This window comes from Sturnus vulgaris, chromosome 2, assembly GCF_052056855.1.
Source record: "Sturnus vulgaris isolate bStuVul1 chromosome 2, bStuVul1.hap1, whole genome shotgun sequence".
Classification (NCBI taxonomy): Eukaryota; Metazoa; Chordata; class Aves; order Passeriformes; family Sturnidae; genus Sturnus; species Sturnus vulgaris.
In genome coordinates, this window is record NC_142244.1 from 52,268,966 (window position 1) to 52,287,536 (window position 18,571).

Genomic DNA, 18,571 nt, shown 5'->3' on the forward strand with positions numbered 1-18,571 from the left:
TTATATGTGCTATGTGAGAGCTAGACGTCATAATTTTCAGTGTCATATATGACTTAGCTGCAGAAGAAAAATTATTACTTACTTTCTGAAATAGTATATGATCATACTTCAGTAAAATAATGTTTTTGAGAACAAACTATCTCAATGTGTTTTGTTAGTTATCAAAAATTATCTGAACTCACTAATATTTATTAATTACTTCTTCTCCTACAAATCTTTCCATAGCAATTGGAACTCTGTCAGAGATTATATAAACTGCACTTCCAGCTGCTGTTGCTTTTTCAGTCCTACTGTAAACTTATTGGACAAGTGCACGAAGTGAGTTCCATGCCAGAGGTATGTAACAAAATACTAAGTCCTGTACTGAAAATTCCACTTTATTTTCATGTTCTTATTTTTTTCTTTCTATGGGCTTAACAAGAAGGATCACATTATTTCACCCTAACTATAAATCTGCAGGCATATATAACTAAATATATTAATGTCCTGTATTTTTAATTCTGTAATGTTTACAAGCCTTTTTCTTTAAATACTTTTGAAATGGCACACTCTCACTTTTTATCCAAACAGCTTTTTGTTTTTAGATAAATCCATGCATCTTACTTAAAAAAAACTTCACAAGAACAGTACTGTTAGTCAAGTTTATTTTCAGCAGTTGCTTAAAATATATAATTCTTTGAAACATCTTTGAGGTGATCACTTTAAGCTGAATGATTATCGTTTAAAGGTAGATTTAGTTTACTATTGCATGCGAAGAAAAATGTATATGTTTTAAACTATTGATGAAAAGAAGTTGTACTCTGCTTTATAAAATAAAATTTGAAGCTATTACCTGTATTTTTGACATACTCTAGTAGTTTAGAGATGGCCTATAAACAGAAATTGTTTTATCAGATGTGCTGTGAGAGTAAAAAGAGTTTGAGTATTTATTGTGTCTTAAGAATACAATAAATTGTATGTTGTGAAGGCTGGCTCACAATGTGACTGCACTGTTCACTTTTAAGAGAAGACAGGACAATAGGCATCTACTACTACTTGAGCAGTCTAAGTTTTAGAACTATTTTGTATTCCTTACTGATTTCTGTATGTGTATTTCACAGTTACAACTTTGTTAAATTGTTATAAATAATACAGCCCATTGTACAAAGGTGAGCTATTTCACCATGACATTTGCCTGTTTTGCTGGAGCCATAAGCTCCAGGAAATTGAAGGAAATTCCATTGTTACTTCATTTGACAGTGGTTATTTTTAGCATGTAGGAGCATGAAAAAGTAGATACTTGGAAATTATTAACTTACTAATTATTTATTAATCTTGTGCCATATTAACTTTTCAGCCTGAGAAAGGGTTATACATTTCCTGTCCATCTGTTAATCATGTCAGATGCTGCATGTGTTTTATAAATAAATATCAACATCTTGCTTGGAGAAGTACATGTTCTCTTCAGCTCGTCCACTATGATGTGAAAAAAAGTAGCAAGGGTGAAAAATAAAAGCTTGTTTAGATATACTAGTGCATTTTAGCAAGACAAAACTACAGCATAATGTTGAAGGATGCCCAAAGGTAAAAAAACCTGTAGTTTGCATTTTCTCTGTTTTGTACAGAGATTAAGAAATGTCCGTGTATTAAATTGGGGTCTTTTCCATAATGTGTACGTCCAATGTAGTAGTAAGGACAAACTTGAAGTACCTGCTCTGTGTGGGGCCTATGGAGAATGAAAATACCCATCTCTCATTTTTCTCCTTGGAACAGCTGTTAAATATGTCAAGAGAACTGAGTGAGCTGAAGAAAAATCTGAAGGAAGCTACTGCTGCAATCGCAGCTGAGCCTCTGACGACAGAATCTGAGCCCACATTCAACTCTACTGAAGCAGCTATTCAGTCCATGCTGGAGTGTTTGAAAAACAATGAACTTGTTAAAGCCGTCAGACAAATAAGAGAATGCAGGCAAGTTTTTCTACATGGTTCATATTAGACTTCTGTGTTATTAGAAAAGTATGCATTTATTATCTTCCTGTAATGCACAGGATCAGCATAATTAATTAATTGTTTCAACAAAGTACATGGGGGCATTGATATTGACTTTTGGAGAGATGTGCCACAAGCAACTATCAAACATATGCTTGCAACAATATGTTTAATTACATTTTGTAGATCAAAAGTCCTGTGAGGCTCTTCAGAATCTTTTTATTGAGTTAATTCCTTACAGGTGCATGTCATTGCCATGAGCTAACATTCAGCCCGGTTTCACTTACACGTATTTAAATGAGTTTTCTTAAGCATTTTTTTTAGATAATGGAAATTGCATGTGTATTCAGTTCCTGATACCAGAATATGAGTAACAAATGAATGGTGTCAAACAGAGAGTTGCTTCAGGCTTATAAGCATGTGCAAGTTCTTTTAGAGATCTCTGTCATATAGCTTCTGTTTCTGCCAATAAAGCCATAATGAAATGCCTGTTCTTTTCCTGTTTCATTGCAGGATTTTGTGGCCCAACGATATCTTTGGAAGCAGCTCTGATGACGAAGTCCAGACACTACTGAATATTTACTTCCGCCACCAAACCCTGGGTCAGACGGGCACCTATGCACTGGTGGGCTCCAACCAGAGCCTGACTGAAATCTGCACCAAATTAATGGAACTGAACATAGAGATCCGCGACATGATCCGCCGGGCTCAGAGCTACCGGGTCATCAATACTTTTCTTCCAGACTCCAGCGTTTCCGGCACAAGTCTCTGACAGGACCCTTGGGCCTCCTTTCAAGCTGGGAGTGCTGCCCTGTGGGAGTGAGGTGGCTCGATGTCTTCTCAGCCTTACAAAGGTTTGGTCAAACTGTACTCACTCTTGTAACGTTTAGGATTTCCTCCAAAAAGCGGTGGGCTGAACTTCAAACACGTAGCAATACTGTAAGGACAGAGGTAGCATAGAGCACCTGGGACAGCATCCTTTGTTCTGTGTTGCACAAAAACCAGTTAGCATTTCACTGAGCAACTGCAACTCACTACTGAAGAAGTGACTTCCATTGCATACCAAAGCCTACTACACTGAACAATACTTCCTTTATAGCAAATTAATTTTCAGTTGGCAAAAGTGCAATGTTTCCTTCACAAAATAGTATTTTTTGTTAAAAAAAAACCTTGTACATTTTTTCCTTTTTTTTCCTTATTTAGTGGAGTGAAAGATGGGCAGAATGAAGCTGGCCACGGAATCTCACAAACTTGTTGGTCAAAAGCTGAGAGCCTGTGTATATGAAACAAACTGTAAACAGACTATAATTTAATGTACACTGTATCAAATATGATTACTGTATCTTAAAACAATGAGCTGCTATGAAGTACATTTCCTAATATTACTAGGCTACTGTCTCTGAAGGTACTGGATCATATTGCAGAGGTCTGTTCTTAGGCCCCCCCCAAGGATCATGAAAGGTCTTGGCAGATTTTCTTTTTTTTTTATTAAGGACCTTGGCTGCTTTTTACTAGAGGTTTGCTTTTATGAATATATTTATACTATTAAAGGGTGGTTGATCTAATTTAACTTGCCATTTTGTAGGAGAAAGTCCCATCAGAGTCAAATCTTTTGAACTGTTAAGCATGCATATTTTTATTTAATATAAATTTTGAGTATAAAAAGTAAAAATATTAACGTGAAATGCGAGTTCTCATGTTAAGTTTCTTCAAAGAGATGTCTTATTTTATTTGTAATGTATATATAAAAGTCATAACTATATTGTTTTTTCTTACATTTAACTGCTGTCCAGTGTTAAATGTATGCATGTAAATCTGTTGCACATCTGAGACACTTTTATTCTGACAACTATGTAACTTATTCACATTGTAAATACACTTAACTGTTTTTGTGAAGTAACTTTGAAATTTGGATTAGTACAGCCATTTAACTAAAGTATAAAAGTCATATATAGTCACAACTCAGTATGTGCTTGTTGTGAAAATTGTGTTCTTGTCTAAATCAGTACTGTTACACATAGTCTCCATGACCAGCAGTGCCCCAAGGATCCTTGGCTCCTGGTTTATGCTGAAGTCATACAGAGAAAATAGTGAGAAATATAACTACAGCCTGACAAAAAAAAAAAAAAAAAATCCTTACAACTCAGCATGAAACTACAACATCAAAAACAATTAAATTGGTTTTCCACTGACACTGAAAACCTCCCCACTTCCCTGTACCCTAAAGAGTTGGGTTTTTGTTTTTTTTTTTTTTTTTACACTGGCACAGATACTGCCATTCAAAAGGTTTTCCCCTCCTCCTTTCAAATATGGGCAGCTTACACCCCTTTTTCCTCCTACTTTACAGTCAGTCTCTTCAGGCAGATAGTCTTTGATTACCAAGCAGCTGAGGTTTTTTTATACAGACATTTGACAGAAGCAAGGGGAAGACATTTGCATTTACACCAGACTTTATGTTCCAGAATATTTGCATCTTCTACCTTAGTTCAGTTTGAGTGACTGAAGGAAAAACCTGCTATCATAGCTTGAATCTTAGTATTCTCTGAAGACCTCAAAACAAAGTCCACTATCTCTAGAAAATCAAATAGATTGCTTTCATACATATATACTTTCCTCTTTCATCCAAGGAAGATGAAACTAAGGGGTATCAAACTACTGCAAACGTTTATTGAACTTTATTTACAGCATACATACAGTGAAATTACATACTTGAGGTTATTATACTTTACAATAATATTTAAGTCTTCATCCATATTCCAATGCCAGGTCAAAAGCCTTAAGTCAAAACATTGCAAAAGACAAAGTGCAAAGCACAAAACAGAAGGAGGGCTGGTGGATCAGACAACATATTTGAAGCTGTAAGTGCTGTCACAGGACAGCCTTTTGCCTCTGCAGCGGCAACAGAGTTCTTGGCGATGAGGTCTCTTGAGATCAATGTGTCTCTTCCTCTGAGGGCAAGAACAACGAGTCTGGGAACAGATCTTAAGAAACAAAGACATATTAGTAGTAGAGCAAAGAGGATGCACTCTGTGTTAGACTAACATTTGGTTTTCCTTAATCACAGCAACACATTGGAGCTGATACACTTAAGAGATAAAAACCTTGTGGATTTAAGGTGCAAGAGCTTTCTCACCTAGAAGCACAAAACCCCAGCATACATGTAGCAAGCCATAATGCTGTATGAAAACTGTTTAAGCCATCCACAGGAGGAGGAATACCTACCCCAAGACACAATTCCCAAATTACATTTCCTAGTATTTCAATAAAATGAAGTTCTCTTGCAGGTAAAGTCAATATCAAGTTCAACAATAGTGCAAGTGTATATGATGACATTTGACAATCTTATTGGAGTACAGTTAACTTACCTGGCACTGGATTGCTTCCACTCGATAGGGATTGAAGCCCTTTTGGCATTTGCGACAGAGCTGCTTGAAGTACACCTGAAAAAGGCAAGTTCTGTTATTGAGTATTTTGTACAAGTATCTAAACTTGTGACAAAACATCTGATTTATCAGAGGTTTTATGCCATTCTTGCAAGTCTCAGGAGAAAAGAAATTACTTGTTAACTACCTTGTTGCTTCCAGAAATGCACCACACATAAGCACTCTCCCATCTGGTCTTGCAGTCTTTGCAGTGGAAATAGCCATACTTCTGCTCCAAGAACTGCAGAGACAAGAGTTCACTGAGCATCCTCCAGCAGTGAGAGAACACCCAGCCCAGCTTCCCTCACTACTAGTCCCTGAGGATGGTGAGACACTGAAAAAGGTTGCCCAGGAGGCCATGTAGAAATATTTGAAGCATATTGAATGGGGCTCTGAGCAATATGGCCTAGGTGGCATCCCTGCCCACGGAAGGGAGGTTGCAACTGGGGGATCTCCAAGGTCCCTTCCAACCCAAACCATTCTGCCATGCTCTGATCCACACGTGTGGGTTTTCACAGGCTGGAGGCTCTTTTGCTCTAGAATGAGACGGAGCCAGCCCAGGGCAGGGCAGGGACCACCGTGCTGCTCAGGAGGTGATTGCTGGCGGCCCTGCTTGAGGGTTCGCCCCATCCCGGCGCACCTGGAAGGCAGCTCTCTGCCCGGGAGCCGCGGTCTCGTCCCGCCGCGTCCCCATGGGCTCCTGGCGCGGCGGCAGCGCGGCCCCCACCGGGCCCTCCTGCTGCTGCTCGCCGCCGTCCGCCGTCGGGGTCTCCTCGGTCGACGCTGCCTTCTCCGGGAGCGGCGCGGCGTTGGGCAGCGCGAAGAGGCGGCGGTCGGGCGCCGGTGAGTAGATGGCGAGGCGTCCCGGGGAGCGCAGGGCGGCGTAGCTGAAGGGACGGGCGAGCGGCAGCGTGCGCGGCCCCAGCGAGCACTGCACGGCCGCGTCGGCCCGCAGGCTCACCTGCACCGCCACCTCCTTCGTGCTGGCCCGGCGCGGCCGCGGCGCCAGCGCGGGGCCCACCTGCGATAGCAGCGCCTGGAGCTGCGCCCGCCGGTAGCTGTCCAGGTAATCAGAGGGCAGCGGCGTGAAGGGACCCCCGAGGAAGGGGCTGATGCCGCCACTCTTGTTCTGCTTCCAGCTGGGCTGCTTGGCCGCAGTGTCCCAGCCGCGGCCGAGCGCGGGGCTGCTCCGGACGTTCTGGTACGTGCTGAAAGGGGAGCAGACAAAGCTGTCCATGGTTATTGCCGCTGAAGGGTCAGCTCTACCTGTGCCCCTGCCCTGCTTTTATCTTACCTGGGCAGCTAATTGTTGCTAATTGATGGGGAAAGTGAGGCCAGCTGATGGCTAGGGAAGGCCGGCCGGCCTGCCTTCCTTCCTTCTCTGCCAGACTAATGATGAAGAGATGTCATTCAGCCACAGCTGGGAAAAACACGGCCTGCATAGCGAGAAGAAGGCTGCTTGCTCACAGTGCCTTCTGCTCATGGCCTTAAAAGCAGGAAAACGGGGTTTGGGAAACTAACAAAGCCTAGATAAACTAGGTGTCCCCCGGAGAGCTGAGCAAAGAATTCAAGAAATTGCGTCTCTGAAAATAAGTCTTTACAGGTGTTAAAAGGTTAGAGCATCCCCATTGTTCCATTACTTGGGGATTATCTACCTGGAACTTTTTCTGTCAACTGAACTGCGGTAGGAAAAGATGGAATATACTTGTGTGTACAAACTGACATAAGGGAAAGCAATGGCTTGATACCTCTATAATGAAATAAGTGTTAGTAGTACAAGCAAGTAATAAAAGTATGTGCATATTAGACTAATAGTCCTCCTTCCATGATTATACCACTTTAGTTCAATTTTAAGGTAATATAGGTAAAATAATGTAATTAAATCATCCAAACTGTGTATGTAAGCCTTTAGAGACTGGAGAACCCTTAAATCCCTGGGACTCATGTGATATGAAATCCTTGCTTTGTATGACTCCTCACCATCTTTATAAATGCATTGCTTTATAAAATCCAATGGGCCAGCAAGAGAGAAGCTACAGAAGACCTGATAGGGATGATGTCTTTAAACATTCATAGTGTATCTGACACTTTGAAGTGTCTGAGATAAATCAGTAAGAAGCAGCATTTTTACAGGGCAGAAGGAGGTTCAGATTCAGGAAACTCATTCATCATAATTAAAAGAAATATGGCTTAAGGCTGTTGTGCTTACGTTTTCAAAGCACTGTCAGTATCAACTCAGAGCAAAAATAGGGTATTGAGGTGGCCAAGTTAAAACTTAATGATGGCAGTGTGACTGAAAAAAGAGTAAGTTTTTAAGATGCTTTGGGAATGGGGATGGAAATCTAATTGGAAACTACATGCCATCATTTAAACCAACAGTTTGAGTTCCTTTAAAATGCATTGGGAAGAAAGTTACTGCCTATCCTCAGAACACAGCAGGGTTAGAAGTTAAAGTTTCTTGAAAGGAGGAGGGATATGGAAAATTATTGTATGACAAGAAATTGACAAAAGTGATAGATGACTAAGGAAGTGATGTGATGAAACTGTGCAACATACGCACTGGTGTGGAGAGGTAGGAAGAAACCTCTTTATGGCACAAGAGTAGATGAACATCCCACTAAAATGAAGATGGTAAACTCAAAGTTGGTGGTGATGAGTGTTCTACCCATCTTGAAGTTGTTGCATCACCAAAGCCAAGAATTTAATCGAGACAAAGCGGGAATGGACATGCATGTGGAGGAAAGTAACATTCTCTTTATTGGAACATCAACAACCATTTCATGTGCCAAGGCCTACAAAACCCCCGGAGAAGCAGAGGCTGAGGCTTTGCACAGGCCGTGGCATTTGCCCGCTGGGAGCTTGCCAGAGTCTTTCCCGGCAGGTCGGTGTTTGCTGTTGCCCAGCGACGCGGGTCATGTCAGCCGCGGATGTGGTACTTCATCCCCTCGCCTCTACACGCGTGAGGGAGGCTGCTGGCGGCCATCCCGGCTCGGGGCACGCTCCCTTTCTGTACTGTGCGGAGTCAGCCACGGGGGTACAGCCCTTACAGCGGGCACCACGCGTCCCCCGGCCGCAGTGCCGGGCCCCGAGCAGGGCAGGCCGAGGCGGGGCGGGCTCGCAGCCTCCTTGCCGGGAGGTGCCGCGGCGGAGGGCGGGAGCGGCGGATGCTCCGGCTGCGCAGGCGCGGGGCTGTGTTGGCGCCAAGCTTCGAACGGGGCGGCCGGGCTGGGGGTCTGCGCTGCCCCCTGATCCCCCGCCGCCTTCCCTGCCCTCCCCGCCCGCCCCCTCCCCTGCGTGAGGCGATGCTGCGGCCGCCGCCCCGCCCGAGGCGCCGCCGGCAGGTAACGGCGCCGCGTGTGGCTCGGCCCTGCGCCGGGGCTGCGCTGTGCCCTGGGGGTGCCCCTGCCGCCCCTCGGGGGGGTGTCCCTGCCGCCCCTCGGGGGACTCTCCCTCTTCTCACAGCCCGCCGGGGCTCTGCAGTCACTGGGTGTAGGGAAGGGGGATTTGGGGCTGACCCCGCGGTGACCCCGCGGTGACCCGGCGGGGCTGCGCAGGCCGCGCTCCGTGCGCGGTCATTGCCCGGGAGGAGCTTCCCCTCACGGAAAGCAGCGCGGACTGGTCAAATCGCACTTTTAAAATGTGCTTCTTAGGCAATGTTAAGTTCCTCGGTATTCTCTCTTATTGCAGCTCGTACGCTATTTTAAAGCCCCCGTTTTTCCCATGGTTTTGGTAAGGCAGCATGTGTAACACGGCCATCGTGTAGGAAACTGCCATGACTGTGGAAGAGATAAACGTGTTAAATGGTGAAGTCTCACTGTGGGCTTATTTATACATGTTTTTTAATAGAACTGTGAAACTGACAGTGTCTGCTCCAGTTGAAAGCAACTTTGAATCAAATTCTTGAGGTGTAAATTGTAATGGTTGAAAGAGTATATATGTGATGTACATATTTCATCCTAACACGTTGTAGTGAGTGTGGGGTTTTGATTTTTGTTTAAAATACCTCAGAAGTGTTCTGCCAATTCCATATTGGTTTTCTCCTGTGTTTGCTGAGTGTTTTCATTATCTCTGGTACAATTCCCCGTGCTCTTTGTCTGTTGTTTTCCCACCATGTTCATCAGTGTGGTGTTTGAATGCTCACATCACAGTCAAATCTAAACAAGCTGGGCTGTGGAACACCACAAAATGCAGAAAAGCAGGCCTAAGACTTTCAAGCAGCAGTGCATGAAAGTGTGTTCTTTTTCTTCTCAGGCTTTTCAACTGTTCTGGTAATGTAATGGATAAGAAAATGGCTTGCAAACCTGTGGAAAGACCAAGTTTCTTTGAAATATTTAAGGCACACTGCAGTGAATCAGGTACACCTTATCTACAGTAAATAATTCTTACTAGGATTGCTTTCAATATTTTGAACACATTTGCTGTATGTTCCACAGGAAAGCTTTATGCAAGTTTTTAGCTGCTGTTCTTACCCTGAGCCTGTATTTCCTAATACCTAGATTTCTTCACATTTTTATTTGTAGTTTTTTTCCATGATGTATGCTTAGTTACTTTTTGTACTTGCTTTTTTAGAGTTGTCACCTGTATACATATCCACATGCAGACCAAGCTTAATCTTTTGCTAAAGGCACCTGTGGTAGTTAGTAATTTTAAAGGGAACCTGTTTAACTTGCCAGTCTGAGCAAAACCAAGAGAGACTCTAAAAGCCAGGGTATACTTGTAATTTTAAACAAACTGGACATTTTTCTGCTCCTTTGGTTATTTTGTTAATGGTCTGAGAATTTTGGGCAGACATCCATTTATGTTTTGTGGCTATCAGAGTTCAAAGCCATCTAGAAACCAGAAGTATGGCAGTGGAAGGAGCAATGTGGTTTGCTGTTAGCATTTAAATGCCTGCTGTATTTTCACATCCTCCATGGAGGAACCTTTTTCCTTTTCATGAGGTTTTCTGTATGTTTTCCTTCGTAGATTTAGGGCCTATCAGTCTTAATTGGTTTGAAGAGCTCAGTGCAGAAGCACCTCCATATGAGCCCAAATCGTTCGGAGAGGTTGATGGGCCCTCTGGCTGGCTTCATCAAACAGCTTTTAAAACTCCAAGGACAAAACCCTCTACATACAGTCAGCTGGCATCAACCCCACTGCTCTTTAAAGAACAAAATGCAGTATTGCCACCTTCTCCTGAAAAAGAGCCAGATCAGAAAAAAATAGGAACAAGTGAGTAACTTTTTTTTTTAACCTTTTGTTGCATCTCTTGATCATTAATGTAATAGATAATGCTACTGCAGGAATTGTGTGACTAAGAAGCTTATTTTAGTAGTCTTCTGAAGATCATCTATAAAAATGAAGAATTAATCTTAATAGTGAATTCAGCTTATGATAAATGGTGATATATAAGCAATGTAAAATATACTGTTGTGGTCCAAACATTCAAAATAAAATAATCAAAAAATTCATGTTGTGGTCCAAACTATTAATATGAAGGGATATGAACTTATTAGTATAAACTGTTGACTGCAAATCAGAGTGAATTTTTATAGCAGTCTCATTTTTGTTTTATGCAAAAGTTTTGAAGGTTTTCAAGGGAGAGAATCATCCTTATCATGATGAAGTGTGAGGTAATCTGTAGGGGACTCCTTAACCTTTCTTGGAAAGTTTTAGAAGCATGATCTCTTTGAGTTACTAAGATTGTAAGTTATAGAAAAACTTCCATTTGGAAAAAAAAAAAGTAATTTTATGAGGTACTTCTCATACATTATTTCCAAATCCCAAGTACGTCATGGGAGTACATATCACTCTGCTCCTTTCTGTCACACTTTTGCCTTTCTGTACAGAAAGGACAGCAAGAAAAATCTTTTCTATAAAGAATGTATGCCAGATTGTATGTAAGAATCTCTTTTATGGAAGAGTATTTAATCCCACTCCTGAAGTATGTGATTGGTACAACTGCTGCGTCTGTGTCCTTCTGATAAGCTTTTCTAACCAGGTTACAGACAAACACTCCCTTTATTACCAGAATTGTTCTTAGATCCTGAGCAAATTCTGTGAAGGGTTAGAGTTGTGCGGCAGTTCAGGTATACTTTATAGCAGTACTTCCATGGAATATTGTAACTCTGTTTTTCTGAAGTTCCCTGCTGAACTTATATGTAGCTATTTGTATTTTACAGTGTTAAGTCCCTAGAGAATTACTGGTTTCAGGAGTTTCATTTGGCAGTTTCATAAATGGCAAAGAAAGGAACCTTACGGTTGTTCATTTCAAAATGGTCAGTTTTGCTCTGCATGTTCACATGTGACTGCCTGAAATATTCTGTTTTCTTTCAAATGGCTCTTGTTTTCACAAGAGCCTGGATGGGAGCTGTTGAATTTCATACCTTGTTATGGTACTGGGATGCACCTGTGCTGTGCATATGAGCTCAGGAACTCAGAAGCAGAGAGAGAAATGCACAAACTAAAGTGTGATTTCTGATACTGAGGTTGTTTGGAAACTTCAGAGTAGAAATTCTCTTTGGTAGATGATTGTCCGTGTAGGGGTCTCACTGTTCAGAGGATTCTGCTACTTTGGTGGGAACACTGTCTTGTGCCTGGAGATGCTTTGCAAATAAATAGATGCAGCTGACAGTGACAGTGACGAAATAATTTTTGCTTTTTGGTGCTTATTTGAATCAATAAGTGTATGACTTATTTGTAATTTTGAGGGGAAGCTGCACAAACCTGTGTTTCGATGTATTGAATTTTTACTAAGAATTACTTCTGCAATGACAAGAAAGGCACAATGCAGTACATTGAAACTGAAATGGAATATGTGACTTGATTAATACCAAGTGAATAAAGTGACATAAGAAGGGTCTTCTTGGCTGTGCATTTGAAACAAGTTTAGCATTGTTTGGATATAAAATTTGAACATATTTAAAATACAGAAGAGAAATTAGGATTGGGGTTTTTGTTTGTTGTTGGTTGATTGGGTTTTTGTTGTTTTGTTTGTTGTTTTGTTTTTGTTTGGGGTTTTTTTGAAAGCTTGGCTTTAAGCTCCAAATCTGAAACTGTTACCTGGAGTTCTGCAGATATGTGCTGATTATTATATTCTGTGTTGCAGATAGAGAGAATTTGATAAGCCCAAGTGACACAAGAAGAAAAATAGACCAAGAAAATGAAATACTTGCTTCTCCTCCTGGTACCTTCCACAACTGCCTCGCTGCTAGGTATGCTAAATATGTCAACACATATAGAAAATAAGCTGGACCTTAAGCAAAAAGCAATATTTAACCCACCATATTTGACTGTTGAACTTTCAGAGTAGTGAATAATATTGTATGTCTGATATGTTTATGATACTTGTAGGTTGCTAAATGAGTTGAAAATAAAACACTGGTTAAATTTGAAAATTTATTGCTTTTAGGTGATCTTTCTTCCTATTTTTTCTACTCTTTCACAGCGGGAATACATAGCTTTTTAACATTATTTCATCTTTCCAAGTCCAAACATCCAAAGAAAGAGTAGTAGTGATGTATCATGTACTTCTCAAGTAGTAAAGAGTAACTGAGATTTTTTTAATAATAGCCTTGATTTTAAAACTTAAATGTCTTAAATGTATTTCAGATAAATTTTATCAAAGTACTCATGTTGATTATAAGAAGAGTTAAAGTAGTTAATTGCAATGAGTTAAGCCAATTTCCCTAGTTTCATACAGCGTATTATAAAATGTGTGATTACATTGAAATTTATCACTTGTCAGACAATTCATCACTGAAAATATTTCTTGAAATAAATATTTTACAGTTTATAGTAGACTTATGGTAATGTCTAAAATACTGACTGATGGTTAGGAGGATTCTGCGTTTTATCTAGTCAGGGAAGTAACCAGGTGCAAAGAAAAGAAATAATGGAGATGGTAATATATGTAATGTTTTAAATATTCAATTATTTTAAGAAATTGAGAAGTTAAATTAATATTTTGGTTTTAATTTTGTTTTGCAGTCCAGCTATTTTAAGGAATACTTACAGAACACCTCAGAGAAAAAATATGCCTGGTTTGTACTTTTGCTTTTTGGTTCTATGAAATATTTTACATCTCTAGATAAAAATGTTCTTTTTTTAGTTACTGTTTAATGTTCTTTTTACATAATGTTTTTTAGGACCAGATGGAAGCTTGTTTTGCACACCAAAGCTTTCAGAGGTATGTATTTTATTCATGCGTTTTGTTTCCTTTTCCTGAGTTATACATTTAGAATTTGGCATAGAAATTATATATATGATTGTTAAATGTATTTCTAGGTCAGAACTCCAAAATGTATTTCTGAAAGTCTGGGAGCAGAAGTGGATCCAGATATGTCGTGGTCAAGTTCATTAGCCACACCTCCTACCCTTGGTGAAACAGTGATAATAGGTATTTCTAAAAATGAGCAATTGCTAAGGGTTTAAAACTTCTGGTTTTGATACTGGAAGTTCACTCAGTATGAACTGCTTGCTTTTTAACTAAACAAAGACAAAATTCTTATAGTGATTATTAGTGGATGCCTTTAGATAATGCAGCCCTAAACAGAAATTTTCTTCCTTTGTCTGAGGGGTTAGGAAATACAAATTTGGAAATAACATAGCAAAGCATAGAAGGAGGATTAGATAAATTTGCTTTGCCCTACCACAAAACTAGAAACTATTGGGCTAAGTTAAATGGGTTTGTTTATGAAGTGTAAGAAGGTGGCCTGCTGAGTAATCCTCCCTGCAGCCATGTTGTCTTCAGCATTCTTAACCACTCTCACTGTGCCTGCCATCGTAGCAATGCAATGAGACTGACTGGGATACTCATCCAATTTAAGACTCGAGCTCCTGGGTTCATATTTCCTGGGTTGTTTGGACGGGGCAATGCCTGGAGCTGATTTACTGCACAGCTGTACAAACAGCTGTGTCAGCAGAGCTGTGAATGAGAATGAGTGAGTGATAATTGCTGCAGTGGTAATCAACAGTGATGATAAACATCAAGCCTCAACCTAAGGTGTTGGTGAAAGTGAGATTTCATTAGCGTATGATAAGCAAAATGAAATCTGACTGTATGATTTGAGATGAAAATCAATTTGTTGATGAAAATTCTTAAGAAAATGGGAAGACCTGGGTGTGTCTCCTTATCTTCTGATATTGCTCTTTTTCATGTTGTAAAACTACCACTGTGTAGAGCATATAACGCATATTAGGAATGAACCTAGGTCTGGGAATCTCTTTTGGGATGTAGGGCTATTGAGTTGTGCCATTTTGGGTGTTCTTTGATCCAGAAAGGTGTGAGCTGAAAAGAAGGCCTGGGAGAAGTATCCGGACCTTAATGATAATGTTCTGGGAGATGAGCTGTGGCTTGAGCTCTCATTCTCCCATGTCCTGGATAAGCCTAGTATTTTATAATAGTGATATTATACTCTGCCTTCTGACACCTGTGAAAAGAAAGAGCTGCTACACAGAACCTAGATGCCACATCTATAGAACATTTTAATATACTGCTCTTCAGGCATTTTATAAAGAGGGTTCACTTTCTCCTTTTGTGACAAAAGTGAAGATAGTATTGCTGTTTTGGGAGGAAGTGGGGAAAAACCCCAAATTCCTGAAAAGCTTGAGGATCTCATCCAGGTCTTTGGACAGAAAAAAATTAATAATTGCTTGAAAGAGGAATGACATTGCTGTTTAAAGGTGGTAACTGGTGGTCACTGGAAACGTAGCAGAAACCATAACCTGTGAATTGGGGTGGTTTGTGCTGTTACAAAACTGCTTTTGTACACTGTCTTTCAGCCTGATCTGTATGACTTTTTATTTAAAACTTTTAATTTTTAGTAGTTTATTTACATATTTGAGTGGAATTTAAAATAATCCAATGAAAACCCTTCCAAAACACAGCTGTATTTGAACACACTCAGTAGAACACTTAGGAGAAAATAAATTGACTTGTCTGTCTTTCTTCTAAAGCTAGGGAGAATGATTCTATTTCTGAAGCAAGGCGACAGGATGGAGGGGCTGATACAGTAAGTAGTTTTAAGAGCCCTGCTGTTCCTTAATTTCAGTTAAGCTATTTGGTTACATGTTTATATTCATTGAGCCAAGAATAAAAAATTCGGTCGTTTTCATTTTAAGCGCTCCTGTTTTTAAAAAAGTTACTGCTTACGAGACTAAATTTGCAATACATGATTGTAGAATGTGTTCTCACAAATAACCCTCTCGGAGGTTTATTAAAAAAACCCAAAGCAGTCCCTGCCCCCCAAACCACTTGGCTTCAGCAGCACTCAGTATTACTCAGAGAGAAATCAAACCAAGGAATTATGTTACTTGGTTTGTCTCTTTTTTTCACACTTCCATCAAACTTTTGAAAGTTATTCTTTGGGAATAACTTCTTGCTCTCAACCGCTTCAATCTAGAGTTTAAATTGAGTATTAATTTCAGTCCTTTGATAGTGATAGGGAGAGTTCTTGCATATTTGGAATTTGACTCTGTGTAAATGAAAGCTGAAACATTGAGACTGAAAACCAAGGACGGTACTAAAAAGATTCAATTACAAATTTAAGTTTGATCCTTAACGACCTGAAACTTCACAGTTAACAAACCGTTACAAGTGAAAATAAGCAAAATGTCTTTGTCCTTCCTCGTATCTCCTTTGTTCCCTTTTTGAGGAGATTACAGTGAACTGCTGAACCCATTTACTGCCCTTAAGGTGACTTGAGAGCAGAACCTGATTTGCATCAAAAATGGGGATTATCTGCTTGCTTGTTTTTCACCTAAACCTGTGAAAATGTTACCTTTCATTTTGGGAGATGGAGCATTAGTCAGGCACTGCAGTAGATGTTTAGAGTTCTGTCCTTGATTGTTAAAGTGACACTTACTAGTACCTAATATAACAGCTTTTGTCTTTGGTTTACAGATTTTGCACAACTGTTTTTCCAAGCGTGATAAATGTCCTGGAATAAGTCACGCAAGTATGCTGTCTGTACCAGAGACAGTAAAGCTAAATGCTGAAGATGACATCAAAGATTTGGGTACGCATTGATGCTTTACCTAATGAGCATTTGGTGAAGCAAGACTGAGGATAAAACTACATTCTATGTTTTGGGCTGTTGTTATGGCTGGATTGTTCTGCCAGCTGTGTACTCTCAGTCCCTGAATTGATTCAATTTTGTAAAATTATTCTAGCCTTAAAAGCGGGAGTGTCTGTTATGTCAGTGAGAATTAGATCAGTGTCCTGGTTAAGCCAGGAAAGTCAGGTTATGTTGTCACTGGACAACACCCATGTTAGTACTGTGAAGTGTGTTCACTGCAGCTGGAGAGGTGGGACTGTGTGAGAGCTGAGACAGAAAAATGGTACAGGCTCAAGGGGGAGCAAGACTACTGCTTCTAGCTATTGAACAGCCTTGACTTTTTAATGAAATTTCATTCCAACACTCACTATTCTATGGTGAGCTTGTTTTTTGATCTTGCTGTGTTGTTTCTTCACTTATTTCACCTGTTCATAATAGGTAGCTCTAAATGTGACAAATCCTTTTGGAAAAATAATGGTTTGGATATTTTTTTAATGAATGCAGAAAATACACAAGACAAGGGGAAGAATGTTTTTATTCTGTGTTTTTAGATCATGTTAGTGAACAAGCAAAAGTGTAAATTCCGGTGAGAGGTTTTTTGATTTTAGTTGAGAAATGATGGCAGAAGGGGAGATTATTACCCGAAATTCGTTCAGCATACATGGGTGTAAAAGGGTGTTGTAGGGATTCACTCTGGCAAGACAGGACAGTATATCCTTAGCATTTTATGTCTCCTTATCTGAATTTAATGGCCTGCCCTAAAAATAATGTTTGGTGCTACATGTAAGAATTGTGAAAGCATCATTTTAGAAAAGGAGGACTGAGAATGCTAGTATCAGGAAGCATTGTTCCTTGCAGTGATACAGGCCTGCTGTTTTGATACTGTAGGTTCAAATGTGCTGAAATAATGTGTTTAGTAGTAAATGTATTCAAGTAATCTGTAATTAACAAAATACTTTTAGAAATTAAGGACAAATTAGTTGGTCTTGGTCTGTGTTCCAGTAGGTCCTATTGCATTGCATACTACAGTAGAGAAGATCAGTTAAAACAATAAGAGGGAGAAGATGACCGTTTGTCTTAGAGTTCAAAATTACTTGCAAATGTTTCCCTTTTCCTATGTCTTCCTTTTTTAGTAATAGTTAATTCGGCATCTGAAGATGCCATGTAAAAAAAGGACAGCTCCACATTTGTAGCTTTCAGATGTTGGTTTTCTCTGCTATATGATCATAAGTACAATAAGTTTTACTAGGTACACATTTTGTTTCAGTAAAGAAAATAAGATCATAAGATATCAAATCATCAAATAATATCACCCCCCAGTGAGTTTAGAAGTCAAAATTAATTCCCCTGATTTTTTTTTCCCTGGCATGAGATTATTAAGTTTACAGACTATATCTGTACAGTCTTTCAGATAATCCTTGTTTTCTTTAATCCTAAAAAGTAATATCTCTTGATTAAGTAAAGACAAATAAGCTGTGTCTTTTTAGAAGGCTCTACTGATAAGTTACCACAGGTTGAAAGGATGTGGACACAGAAGTTGCTGCAGAGGAGCCTACTTTAGTAAAGTGCCTGTACGCTCAATCTGTAATGTTACAGTTTCTTTTTTTTGATATCTCATTTATCACTCAGGCAAAAAATAGAAAGTAAAGAGAATGAGTAACTTTCTATGCCTACAACATGAGCATGAGTCTACAGTGGATGTATTGCATATAATTGGTTGTGTGTGACCAAGTACTGAGAAATCTTCTATGGACTTCCAAATGGAAAATCTTTTGGATATTACACTATTTAAAAGTTCTAGTAGGGAAAGTTATAGGGTTGTGTCTTGGTTTGAAAGACAGGTATGGTCTAAGGAAAGGCAGGAGCCCCTTTTCTGCGATGCAGAGTGCAACCCCCCTCCCTTTTAATTATTTTAGGTCCAATTCAGACACCTTCAGGCAGGAGATATGGGGATGAGAATAACAGTTCTTTACTGGTATTTAACAAAGCAGAAAAAACAACAACAGCTATAAAAATTGGCAACAGAACAGAACAGTCTAGCTCCGCTCCAGTCCCTTCTGGCCGCAGGCCGTCTCCCTGTGCTGTTACCGGTGCTGTGGGGGCAGGGCAGGTCCCGCGCAGTTGAAGAGGGCTGGGTGATGGCGGC

General features: G+C 40.1%; 3 protein-coding genes across 7 annotated transcripts in view; 2 read left to right on the forward strand and 1 right to left on the reverse strand.

Moving 5' to 3' along the window:
• The window catches only part of FRY (FRY microtubule binding protein), a 219,990-nt gene extending 216,058 nt beyond the window's left edge, over positions 1–3,932 (forward strand). For all 5 annotated transcript variants that reach the window (XM_088159551.1, XM_088159552.1, XM_088159549.1 and 2 more), the window contains 3 exons: positions 226–336; positions 1,753–1,946; positions 2,481–3,932. In XM_088159551.1, coding sequence (XP_088015677.1) covers positions 226–336; positions 1,753–1,946; positions 2,481–2,739 — 564 coding nt within the window. In that variant the 3' untranslated portion in view covers positions 2,740–3,932. The remainder of the gene's footprint in view (positions 1–225; positions 337–1,752; positions 1,947–2,480) is intronic.
• Positions 3,933–4,176: 244 nt separating this feature from the next.
• On the reverse strand, positions 4,177–6,626 carry ZAR1L (zygote arrest 1 like). The gene is made up of 4 exons (XM_014889763.2): positions 6,030–6,626; positions 5,538–5,630; positions 5,333–5,407; positions 4,177–4,948 (listed from the first exon to the last, which is right to left on the reverse strand). Exons 1-4 carry the CDS (start codon positions 6,624–6,626, stop codon positions 4,805–4,807), a joined length of 909 nt encoding a protein of 302 aa, XP_014745249.2. The 3' UTR covers positions 4,177–4,804.
• A 2,670-nt stretch (positions 6,627–9,296) lies between these two features.
• Positions 9,297–18,571, forward strand: part of BRCA2 (BRCA2 DNA repair associated) — a 41,314-nt gene continuing 32,039 nt past the window's right edge. The window contains 8 exon segments of the mRNA XM_014889762.2: positions 9,297–9,744; positions 10,355–10,600; positions 12,477–12,582; positions 13,358–13,410; positions 13,516–13,556; positions 13,655–13,766; positions 15,326–15,381; positions 16,272–16,386. Of these exon segments, the coding sequence (XP_014745248.2) occupies positions 9,666–9,744; positions 10,355–10,600; positions 12,477–12,582; positions 13,358–13,410; positions 13,516–13,556; positions 13,655–13,766; positions 15,326–15,381; positions 16,272–16,386 (808 nt within the window). The 5' untranslated portion in view covers positions 9,297–9,665.

What these genes read in the sequence shown, in the direction of transcription:
- ZAR1L (XM_014889763.2), bottom strand. Translation starts at nt 6,626, where the DNA reads ATGGACAGCTTTGTCTGCTCCCCTTTCAGCACGTACCAGAACGTCCGG. An exon ending in GGCAGAGAGCTGCCTTCCAG is followed by an intron (nt 5,631 to 6,029) that starts GTGCGCCGGGAT and finishes TTGTCTCTGCAG; the next exon opens with TTCTTGGAGCAGAAGTATGG. An exon ending in TGGAAGCAATCCAGTGCCAG is followed by an intron (nt 4,949 to 5,332) that starts GTAAGTTAACTG and finishes TTGTTTCTTAAG; the next exon opens with ATCTGTTCCCAGACTCGTTG.